Raw genomic sequence first — 12614 nt, forward strand, 5'->3', positions numbered from 1 at the left:
AGGGAGCGGTGCCCTCCCCCCGCTCCAGCGCGGCTTCGAGCCCGGCTCCTTGGGCCGAGAGGAGGTTCCAGCCCGGGCACCGACCCGGGCTCCAACCGGCGTTTCCCTCCGCTTCCCATTCAGTACAGCGGCGATATTGGCCCTGCTCGAGAGTTGTACGTGAAGTGATTTGGGAAGCCCAGTCAGCTAGAGGAGAATGCCTGTAGAGGTGCTCTCCTTTGGGTGGGTTGGTTTTGCTTTCAAGGGTGAAAGCTGGAGTTTTCTGTGGGGTGTGCGAACTAAAAGTATGATTGAGGAACCCTAATCCTGCTTTGGCAGGGTGACCGGAGTTGGGTGGACGAACTGCTTGCTGAAACAGATGGGGGATGTCAGCCACCTTTTTTTTTTTTTTTTTTTTAACCTGAAACAAAGTATGAATATAATTTTTACCATGTTTATTAATACAGGTAGTTCTGCCTCAGAGTGGAGGTAGAATTTAGTTGGGTAGAATTCAGTTAGCTTAGTTCACGTGTTATTCTCGTGTATGCCCTTGATTTAGAACTTACTTAGATAACATATAACATCTATGCTATCCCTACAAAACGTCAAAATAAGTAAAATCAGAGTGTGCAGCAACAGTCAAATACCTGATTATGATTGCACATAAAATAGCATACAAGTAAACTATAAACTCCATTTACCGCTTCTTTATCAGGTGGGCAGATTGTTATTCTCTTGTAACTTGTATATTTGTGATTGCTGCTCTTGCTACAAACAATTATTTTAGTACATAAAATTAAAATGTTTCTATATGTTATGATACTGCATTAAATGCTCAATATTACTGATAGTTCAGAACTGAGCTGTGTGGAATTTCAGTTTGTAGAAGTCTTAATGGATGCAGCAATGTTTTTTTTTTTTCCCCTGTTTTAACATAATGGAAATTATAAATAACTTTTTAAAATAAGATTTGCAGATTTATAGAAATGCTGATTGCATTAAACTGATGAAGTTTGGTTCAGAATCCAAACAAATTCGTTGCAAGCACACACAGGCCATGCTTTGTTGTGTTTCAAAATCCTTGATGTTCCATAGTATTGTATGGTTTAGCTCTAATACATTTGAACCCTCTAATGATATAGCGTGGAAACAGGAGCCTCGTCTCGTGGAAAGAATTTTTTACAACCAATGTTTATTCACTTGATTATTTTTTTTCCTTTTTGGCCCCTCCCTCTTTGTTTCTATTCCTCATGCTTTTTCAGCACAAAAGAACTCAGTCTCACTTTCCCGACTTTAAAATGGGAGTAGTGGTTCTTTCCTATGAGGTGTCGAAAAGATGAAAACATACCAACTGTGAAATATTTCAGTGTCGTGGCAATGAGAATGATAAAGTGCAGTTAATTCAATTTTATTTGGAAGAACTTCTGACAATAGAAAGAAAATGGCAGCTCCCAGGTAATATGGGAACAACTGTTGACGCTGGGCAGCATTGCTGCAGCGATACCAGAGATGTTCCTGGTGACCACAGGGTATTTCTCTGTCATCTGGGAGGCTTAGGAGTTTGGATGTAATTCCTAGCAGCAACTGGGGACATGTATTCACGCTGTAGCGCATGTAAGCTAATTAATTTTCAAAGCTCTAGGGAGCGGTGCGGTGTCTTTGCTGGGGTCAGCGTAGGTCTGATGTGGCCAAACGCAGTGCGCACAGCTGGGCCAGGCTGTGCCTGGCTGGAGCCAGCGGCTGGGTCTTCATCTTCGCCCCCGTCCCAGGAGCGAGAGCGCGGGCAGCACCAGAAGCAGTTGTGCTTTTGTACTTTGTTGGAACAGAGCTCGTTCGTTCCAGCTTGTTACCGCACACAAGTGGCTCTGTTGTTAGTTTGATGCTGTCTCAAAAACCTTCTAAGGCTGAGGCCTTGAGCTGCCTCTGTGGCCCATAGCGGAGATCTGACAGTTTATCCAAAGTGCACGTGTGTACCACGATAAAAACTCTTAGTTGTATGATAGGAGAGGAAGTACATCAGTATTTAACCCAGGAGATGTCTCTGTGTTTTTCTTACTAGTCTTCGTCATTTATAAGGTATTTCTTCTTTAATTGCACAATGTGATTTCCTACCTAATCCTGCCCTGCAGTTAAAATGTTAACTTTAGCAAAATTATTAAGATCATTTCTATGAAGAGGTACTTCATTGTCTCACAAAGATGAAGCTGGATTGAGAAATGCATTCTTACACAAGTACCCGCTGGATAATGATGCTCCTGACAACCTCTTGTATTCCTTGCTCTGTTTTTACTCAACAAGAAGAGGTATTTGGCGTATGTCTTTGAGAATGATTTGATGAAACCCATCAATAAAAGAAAAAAAAAAAAGCTTTGATACCTTTTTACTCTGAAGTTGTCAAGACTCGGATGGCAAGAGATGCTTCCTCTCTCATACAAAAGGTGACTCTGTGGCTTGTGGCAAAATGCTGTTTGGCATTTCTTTTGATGAGTTGGAAAGGCAGGCCGTGCAGACACCCTTCCTGAGTCAGGCTCTTGGTGATTTGCCTTGACTAAGGATTTAATTGTAGCTGTGCCGATTTCATAACTATTTTAGTGAAGTGTTATATGCAGTTCTTTTGTTTTGAAGGACAAAATAATAATGCAATGTTGTATTTAATACACTGTGAGATACATATTTCTGCTGTTACTTCAAATATTGGTTGTATGTTTGAAATAGATATTACTCCTCCTTCAGAATAACTGTGATTGGATTAAAACACATGTAGTGCCTTCCTTATAGCTTTTGTTGCACCTAAGTACACTTTTCTTCCATTAAGCTGCTGTAATGAATAAGTATGAAAAATAAGGTTGCACCCATAAGTTAAAAAAATCAAGAACAGTTGAGTAAGTTTAGAGAAGAAAATGTAAAATTGTCCATGTTATTAAATGTTTGCTCCCTTAAGTAGAACAGAACTATAACTGGATAGCTCTGCTGTCTTCAGAAATGTACTCCATTTTCTATTGCCTGAAGCATAGCTTTAAAATATGAATATAGAACATCATTCTGGTGTTATGATCTGATCAACTGAGGGAAGCTGAGAGGAGTAATTACTGAATCTGTATGAAGCTGACTTCTGTTATTTCAAGTAACAGTTGGCTGGAAGCCAACCAGCCTAGTGGAATGGGGCATTGCCTTTCATTTTCTATAAAATTATAGTGATGCCTTTAAAAGAAGATTTATAATAATGTTTTTAATGTTTTGTTTTTTTTTTTTAAACAGAGAAGTCTTACATTAGAAAAATAGGAATTACAAGTTTTACTGTGCAACTTCCACTCTGGTTTTGAGGCAAAGAGGGCATTTGACTTTATGCTAAGAAAAGTGGTTATGAAAAACTGTTTAGTTACTGTGAGTTTAAACTCAAATTTAATTTTAAAGCATCTGATTCATGGTACGCTTAATATAATTGATGAGAGAAGAGTGAAGGCTAAGAAAGCGTTAGTGCATTAGAAGTTTTGGTAATTTGGTACCGAAAAGAGCATGAAATGTAGGTGACATCTGTGTAGAGAGTACCTGGGTTTTTTCACTTCTTGCATGGTTTGTTAACCTACTGTGTATCAAGTTACTAGTTGTGGAAGGTGTTTAGACTGGGAATAATAGTTGTTTTGACATGTACAATTGGAAAGGGATTTTACAGAGGCAAAGAAATTTTGACTAGACTGTATTTCTAAGATGAGGTGAAGAGAGTGCTACTTTGCATTGCAGTATCATTGTTATGCTGAAATTGCAGACTACGATAACCTGTGTTTATTTTGAAATCACTGTGTACAGTTTGCTAATAACTTAATTGGTTTGGAGGTAAGTGTTATCGGATTATATTTTTGAAAATGGCACATTGACTTTTGTCATCATTTTGTTTCAGCTAAGAAAATTTTCTTGAATTTGATTTTGTTTTGTAGCAGTGAAGATAATTAGCTTGCTTTACTTGGATCTATGTTTGCATAGAAGAAACCACGCTTATGGCTGTTTAGAGTAAGAAATGGTTTAGTATGCTAACTGAATTTAGCACCTCAAAACAGCGTGACATCTCCCAGTCTTGCATCATTGCTGCTCAAATTGTATGGTTAAAACTGGAGAACTTTTGTATATCATGAATAAAAGTTAAGTAAGACTTTTTGCTGTGATGGCAAAATAGTAAAACTTTAGTTTTATAAGTGAATTGGGTTTGTGTAAGGTGGGACATAGTGAGATGTTTGTTTTTAGAGGCTTCTTTGCTGTCAGATGTGTTTGAAAAACAGAGGTGGTAGCAGACATTTGAAGGCGTCCAAAGCTGTGTCTGTTTGGATGTGACACAGAAGTTCCACTTTCATCTTTCTCAGCCTCTTGGTGGTTATTTTATGTGCTATCTTTAGTGGTTAAATTGTAAGACCTGCAGATGCAGCAGGAGATTAGAAGAGTTTCCTTACAACAGGTGTCATATTAGAAGTTGATTAGGGAGAATTTAAAAATAAAGGCAAGCAAAATGCATATTAAAGTAAACAAAATAGGATGAGTTGAGAGAGAGGTAAGGAAAGAGAAAGGAATCAAATTCCAAAGATCTGCAAGTTGGAAATTTTGTAGGGTTTATTTCCAAACCTCATGAATTTAAAAAAAAAAAAAAGTCAGGAAGTAATGGGCTTAGCCTGGGTAGAGTGGCCTCTTACATGCGAAGGCGGTTGCCTTTTTGCTGTTCCTAGCTCAGAGGTTCAGAACCATATGCACTTGAATAACAGCAAAATCATCTCAACCTTTAGGAGGTTGCTGTAGTCTGACAACCCGTGTGCACAGTAAGAAGTGGATGGTGCAAAGCTTTACTTAAGTAGAGGTGGTAAATCATCAAGGATGTAGAGGTTAAAGTAAATTATGGAGCTCACATTTATGAAAACTTTTTTTTTTTTAAGTAAGGCCGACATCGCCAAGGAATTAATTGTTAGTCAGAGTAGCTGTGTATAGAGTTTATTAATGCCTAACAGTACAATCTCTGAAATTAACTCAGCTATCTAGAAAGTTGCTGCTTACACAGCAGGAGTTTGTACCTTTCCTTATGGTCTTAGCAGGGGAAAAGGAAAAAAGAAAAAAACACGACAGCTGAATAATAAACAAGTGCATTAGCTCAGATGTTGTAGTATGTTAGAATGGGCTCTGGCTTCTAGTTTGGAACATGTTGATGCTTGGCCAGTCTGCTATAGGCTGAAGAGTGTTGTCTGCACTAATCTACGCAGCCTAATCGATGTATTTCATTGAATTAATATTTAAACTTAATAGTTGAAAATACGACTTGAAAGCAAGTCTTGTCCAGCTTTTTTGGGGGGGCATTTTTTGGTAGACACACTCACAAAGTTGTCTTTTTTTACTGGGGAAACTAGCTGTGTCTAGTAAAATAGTGTAATCTGATCACAGTTTTTAAACCAGTAAACTTTTCTGGCTTTACCACACCACCACAAATACAGTTAAGAATGTTGGCTATATATGTTTTATATATATATAGTTATATGTCCATATATATATATGCATTATTGATGGCCTATGCAGAGCTTCTCAACTCCAAGGTCTTGTGCTAAAACAGGTGAGGTTGTTCTGAACTGAAAATTGCTGTTGTTGCCTGGCTTGTTTCTGATGCTGTTAAGTGAAGTACCCTTGAGGCTGTTTTCTTGAGGATGTGTGTTAGTTAAGTAGTAATTGACAGAATGCTTTAGCTGGCATTTGAATTACATGGGATAAAACTTCTCTAGTCTTGGAGTGAATACTTTGATTTCTGAGTTAAGGCCTGTTAGTGCTTAGAGTTTATTTGTATCTTTGTAGGACAAGAACATTCTTTGTCCTAGAGTTGTTCTGTGGATAAATTGAGAACTGATGGTTTGAATCCAATCTGGGACCTTGAAGGCAGATAAGAGTATGCTGTTGATATTATATTTAAAGTACCTGATTGCTACTAAATTGAGGTTTTTTTCCTTTTTTTCTTTTTTGCAGGCTGGAGCTCTTGATTTATTGAAGGAGCTTAAGAATATTCCCATGACCCTTGAGTTGTTACAGGTATGATTTTCTTATTGTTGTTATGTTGCAAATATTAACTCCATAATGATGAAGGTGAAGCCAGCAAATTTGGAGGGAGGTTGCGCTATTAAAGTAGATTCCTATGTAGAAACTCCTTGGAAGAATCGGTGTTGTTATAGGGTAACTAGTCTTATTTCACCCTGATTTAGGGCACTTATCTTAAGTGTTTTCTTCCAGTAGCAAGCTCTTAAAGCTTATCTTTCTGTTTAAGTTGAAAATAGTGGATTTTGTCATGGACAGAGGGGAAGAGCTGCTTATAAACTTACCTTACGTATAATTTTAGGTTCTTATTAACACAAATGTGATGTATTTCCTTCCTTCTGAAGGAGAATGCACCCAATTACAGCTGATACCTTCTTTTCTTATGTAGTTAGTTCTGGTTTTGGATTGTAAGTGAGGAGAAGCATAGTTCGTACCTTCAGGCAAGTTGTATTTGACCATTTCCTTCCCCCCGCCCCCAAACTCGAGTAGTGTATTTCTTAAGGTAATTATGCTACTATTACTACTCCCCTTTCACTCCCCTGGGCAGGAGTGATGGTGTGGTACAATCTCTCTCACTTGCATGCATACTCTCTCTAATTTTGCTTATACCTGCATCTCTAAGATAGTATTTTATATATTATTTATAAATTCTTTCAAAAAGTAACTCAGTGAACTTTATTTGCATGTCAGGTTTCAGAGTTTGTCATGTAATTTATCAATGAACAACTTTTGTTCCAAAGTAACTAGATACTTTCTATCTCTGAAAATTTTCAAATGGCAGAGGTAAATGTAAGACCTGATTTGCTGTGGTAGCCACATAAATTGGAAGAGACTGAAAAGTAGCTTTTTTCTAAGTGACAATTAATGGTCACAGATACAGAATTAGCTATAAAGTTCAAATCTTAAGTGTCAGTAGCAATGTCTTTCTTGACATATGCACCCTGTATATTTGCAGAATGTACTTAGTACGTTATTAATAATACTGTTTGTGACAGAAAATAGGAGTTTGAAAGTGTCACCTTCATGCATGAATGAGCATGGCTGATATGATGCTGCAACCTTCTCCCCTATGTCCAAACTCCTTCCTTAACAAGAACAAAACAAAACAAAACAAAAAAAAATCGGAAAAAAAAACCCTCAAGCCCCACACAAAACAACAACAAAACCCAGAAAAAACATCTGTTAACCTGATTCTTTTGAGTTTCTTTGTGCAGGTCTTAATACAAAGTATTTATGTAGTAATGTTTTTTGCCTTTGGAATGAAAAATCTCTCTGCAAGTGCTCCACAAACTCTGTAAATGCTGCTATGCAAACCTGTTCAGCTTAGTGTGAAGAATGAGACTAGAAGGGGAAGCTTTACACAGAACAGCAGAACAATTTTGCCCTTGAACTGTGAGGATCTGAAGAGTGTACAAGTAGATAACTTATTCTTTTTTTAGTTGCAATGAAACCTCAGTAATGTTAGCAACAGAGCCGGACTCTTAATCTTGCTAAGTACAAACAAACTCAACTGTCTGCTTTTTAGGGCACTTGTGTGACCCTGACTTAATTTATATAGGGTTGCATATTAATTCTGTCCAGTTTTTTCTCCTAATTGAAAGAAGCTTATTTATTCCCATCCATATGACAGGTACCTGTTTTTAGAGTGAAATAATATTTGCAGTAAAAGGTTGTTTTTAATCTGTATTGTGGCGGGCCATATGAGTTTGTAAAGAAGATTTCTGTGTTACAGTAGGTCTAAAGGGATCAGGTGTTTTAATATACTCTTTTGTAGTAGATTGACTGTAGCTTTGATAAGAAGTTTTTCTTAAGTATCCACTGCTGTATTCAAAACAGTTCCATTGCATAAGATTGCATTTAGCAACATGTTTAGACTCAAATTTACATTATTTTTGTTGAGAGTCATACAAATATATAAAACCTGCTGTAAATTCTCTATGTTAGTCTCCCAAATTTGCTTAAGCAATGGAAGACTCAGAGCAACAGTTGAAATGCTAAGTAATCATACGCATGGCTCTGGTAGTGGATCATTAGTGTGCTAATGTCAAGAAGGGTGACGATCATGAGAAAGTGGGAGCACTAACTTCCTCTATGGAGATTGAGATATCTATTGATGTGTTTGAACTGATGAAATGCAAGACACAAGTGAAAAGCATGCTTCCACACCTGTTTTCAAGCAGTTTTGAAACTGGCTACATTGAGAAAAGCACTGCTAGCTGATATGATAGTTTCATTATTCCTGTGTAATAAGAGAAGTGACAATTTTTCCTGTAACACGACTGTTGCTTCAGTCTGAGCTGGCGAGGTCCTCTGAACAATTTACAGGTATGTGGAATAGGAAGGTGCACATCAGTAGTCTGGACTTGTGCTTGTGTCTTGTGTCTTTCTTGCCTGATATTTGTCACAGAGAGCTGAAGTGGTTACAGACAATAATAAGACTGTGTCATATCTAATGAGTTTATGTAAGCAAGCTGATCCTTGATCAGCTAGGCGGGGAGCCAGTAGCCTTCCTCACATGTGATTTATCCGGTGGTCAGAATTGCAAATCTGTTCAGCAGCCGCACAGTATTAAAGGCGTCATGTCCCTGGTGCTAATTGTGGGTAGTGGCAGCTAAACAGAGAGACAGACGGTCTTTATTTTAACAAACAGGTTTTACTGGAAATTACACACGTGTATGCACAACTAGGCTGTGATGTATGGTCCTTGTTAATGGCTTCTTGCCAGTTCATTGGTGAGCTGGGGAGACCTCGGAACCTGGAGGTGGTTATTCTCCAGGGGTTGATTTGGCCCTGCTTTGGTCCAGGTGCTCACCAATTCTCTGTCCTCATACTCTCTTACAATTTAAAGTTGACAACACCTCTGCTTGCTTCAGTGGTTGCTTTTCTTCCCCAACTATGTGCCTTACATTTTCTCATTTGGTCTGGTTTAGAGAAGAGTAGCTGCCACCGTATGCTTTGTTTTGGGTTCAGTCATAGATTACTTATGCTAACTGTTGCTCCTGCCAGCTGAAGGCTGCTTGGCCTACAGCTTGAATGCTTCAGGAGTGAAAACAGCTGTCTTATGCTGTCTCTGAGCCTCTTTACTCTCAGAAAGCAGATGAAAAGTGCTCTAGAATTTGAAGTGGGGAAGAATGATCCATTAAAAATGCATTTTGGACAAGGTGAGGAAGGTTTTAATATACCTGCACACTTATAAACTGGCGCAGAGATAAAGCATTTCCACAGGTTACACTGGGCTAGGCAAAAATACTGGAGTTTTCCACTTAAAATGGCTCTCACAAGAACAGCTCTGTAGGCTGGAAGACTGAGGAAATTTCAAATGCTGACAGCTGGTTTGTCATTAAAGCAGAGTCATTTTGAGAATATAACACTGATCTGTTGTGATTACCTGTGTCAGTTTGCAGGCAAATAAATTGGTAGATCACTCCTTCCCCTCTCTTTAGGAGAGGCCAGATCAAGTGCTCTATAAAAGCAAACAAATGAACTATCTATGTACTGCCTTAAGAAAGCTGGCAGTTTACACAGTTACCATAATCTGTTTCTCTTGTGTGATCAGAGGAAGAAGTTAATTTATCCAATTAATTTTGAGTTTTACTTGAGTTTTTGAGTTTTACTTACCTAGGTAAGCCTGTAAGTTGGTGTCTTTCCTTTTTGCTGATGAGAGTAGGCCATGGTTGTGCCCAGTTATCAGTGGAGGGTTGTTTTTTTTTTTTTGTAGATACACTTTTCTCATTCAGGTATGATGAGTATTTTATGGAGTTCCAAGCACATGTTATTCTTTATTGTCTGAACATAATGTCCAGAGTATGTGTTTAACATGTCAAGAGAGTTGGCCAGTCCTGTTAGTCTGAGTGGGCAGAGTCCATCTTGAAACACTTTAGTTGCAGGTGAGTAACCATCTGTTTTCTTTAATTCAAAATATATGTTTAGTGCTGATGCTCAGACCTGAGGTTATTTGATGTGATTCCTTTGCTGAAATAGCTACTGAGTATTTCAGTACATTTCCAGTCATTTAGCACATCCATGGTGCCCCAAAAAGTGTTGTGTGGGTTGTATGGAGTAATTTACAGGAACAAATCATTTCCATTTTTAGTGAGCCACAAAGATTTAAATTTTCCTTTAAAGGAGAAGGAAATTTATGATGAACTACTGCAAAAGTAGGTAGAATAATTTATATTTAGTGAGTCCTGTAAAAAGTAAATGCAACAAAACCGAGCACCTTAAGAACAATTTTAAAAATTTAGTCATCAATCAAAATATGAAATGATAATAAAATACTTAGTTGTATTGTTAAACACTTTTCTCGTCTCATGAAACTGAAAGTGTGGAAATGTTCTACTTGTTAGATTAACACGTTAGTCAGAAGTCTTCTAAAATGAAACTTTTGTTGCTGTTGAGCTAAATTTATGTCCTCATCTTCTGAGTCATAAAAGGAGTGGATTGTAAATTAATCTCCTCTTCACTCTATAGGTGGCAGTAGTGCCAAAGGTTTAAAGCCTGTCACTATCTTGGCCTTTTCAGGGGGATAGGCTGGTCTTACTGTTTCTATCTAAAAGCAGAACTCTCTGTGCTTAAGATTTTAAAGAATTTCAGTATTGCCAAAATTATTAGGAATCTAAAACGTGGTTGCTCCAAACTGATACTACAGCTTCTTCTACAGTCACTAAACGGGATTCCTAAGAGTATGAAGTCACTGAAGCAGCTGGCAAGCTTTTGATCATGCCAAAATATAAATATGGTCATTGCTTCACTGAAAAATAAGGTTTTGAGGCTAGAACCTTTGCTAAAAATTTTATATAACATTAAGATGTAGATATGATTTTCACATTGTTAGATGTTTTGAATGTCATACTTAGTTTAGGTAAGTAGTTCTGCAGAGCTTTTTGAAATGGTTTGGGAGCAAAAATCTTCTGATTGACTCCCCTTAACCCTTCTGCCTCCCAGCCCCGCCCAAAACTTCTGTGGTGGAAACAAATGGTAATACTGTTGTATTTCTTTTTAAAATGTCCATGTTGTTAAAATAATTTTTATAAAGGCTTGCAGCATTTAATCTTGATATTCTTAAAAAAAACCCCAATAAACCAAAAACAAAGAAAAAAAAGATACTTTTAAAAAATGATGTCAAAATACAACTTTATATATGTTAATTTGTTAAATTATCTTCATGTCACCTTTTATAGCGTATATTTTTATTTCTGTTGCAGTCTACCAGAATTGGAATGTCAGTGAATGCGATACGCAAGCAAAGCACGGATGAAGAAGTTACATCTTTAGCAAAATCTCTTATCAAGTCTTGGAAGAAACTGTTAGGTATGGTGACACAAACTTTTTTTCCCCTGCTCTTGCATGTTTTAACTGTATGCAGTCTTGATGCAAATCCTTTGACACTGCCTTGCTTTAGATATATTTGTGCTGTTGCGTAAGTATTGAAACTTTCTGCACTGATGTACTTGTTTTTTACTCTTTGACTGTCACCAGTGTGTTACTGTGCAAGCGTATTCAGAGAAAAAGTTAATACGTTTTTACTGGGGCTGGCAAGCAGTAGGAAGTCAGCTTCTGTGACATGACTCATTTCTGAAGTCTCGTTGCCTGCTGTTGAGCTAGAGTGACTGTACTGCAGTACTAAGCACTAATGAACCTGTTCTTGACTATTTCCTTTGTCAAATGTAACAGGTGCCCTGAGGAACTTGTGCAAAATCTCATATGAGGGTGTGAAGGCTTTGAAGTTTGGTTATAAAGTGATTTGTGCAGGAAAAAAAACTGGTAAAAATTGACATTAAAAATCTGTTAGAACTTACAGGTAGTGAGAAATAGATCTAAAACCTTCATCGTTTTAAACAACTTACTAATTAGTGAGTTAATACTTTTTGTTCCATTTCCCTTAAAGCAATGAACGCAGTTAATGAAACCTTTCTGTTAGCAGGGCTTTATTCAAGGGTATTTTGTAGTACTTAATTTGAAAACACTCAAATCTCAAACTGTGTCCAGATATTTTTGTTCATGCACTGTGCTGTACTCTATTTTATTTCTTTGTATCCAATTTTAGGTAAACTAAGATTTAGGAAGCTTAAAATTTTGAAATAGGAAACAGTTTACATCATTTTCTACTGATTTAAATATTTACCATCCTGTCTAGAAAAATATGCTAAATACCAAGAGTTAGAGTCCCCTGCCATTTGAAGTCAGCCTCATTTTTATCAGTTATGAAGTATTTTATCAGATACTTTATTACTCTCTTGTAAATGGTGTAGAAATGAGTTTGTATCCATCTGACAGTATATGTATGTAAAAATGGACAATTTGTGGCAGCTTTCAACTTCTATATTCTAGTAAGAAGCAACAACCTCTAGAGCAGACTTTTTTTTAACCTACCTTTAGAAAGTTAGGTAATACTAATTAGGTTAGTTTTAGTAATTAAATTTAGATAATAGTAGATATCATAGAATAGAATCATAGAATAGTTTGGGTTGGAAGGGACCTCTAAAGGTCATCTAGTCCAACCCCCCTGCCGTGGACAGTGACATCTTCAACTAGATCAGGTTGCTCAGAGCCCCGTCCAACCTGACCTGGAATGTTTCCAGGGG

At 37.4% G+C, this 12614-nt stretch overlaps 1 protein-coding gene across 1 annotated transcript in view; it reads left to right on the forward strand.

Annotated features, from left to right (window-relative positions):
• Nucleotides 1-2374: 2374 nt before the first annotated feature.
• The window catches only part of TCEA1 (transcription elongation factor A1), a 27211-nt gene continuing 16971 nt past the window's right edge, over nt 2375-12614 (forward strand). The window contains exons 1-3 of the mRNA XM_009289343.1: nt 2375-2417; nt 5965-6027; nt 11235-11340. Coding sequence (XP_009287618.1) covers nt 2385-2417; nt 5965-6027; nt 11235-11340 — 202 coding nt within the window. The 5' untranslated portion in view covers nt 2375-2384. The remainder of the gene's footprint in view (nt 2418-5964; nt 6028-11234; nt 11341-12614) is intronic.

This window comes from Aptenodytes forsteri, unplaced genomic scaffold (assembly GCF_000699145.1).
Source record: "Aptenodytes forsteri isolate BGI_AS27 unplaced genomic scaffold, ASM69914v1 Scaffold139, whole genome shotgun sequence".
Taxonomy (NCBI): Eukaryota; Metazoa; Chordata; class Aves; order Sphenisciformes; family Spheniscidae; genus Aptenodytes; species Aptenodytes forsteri.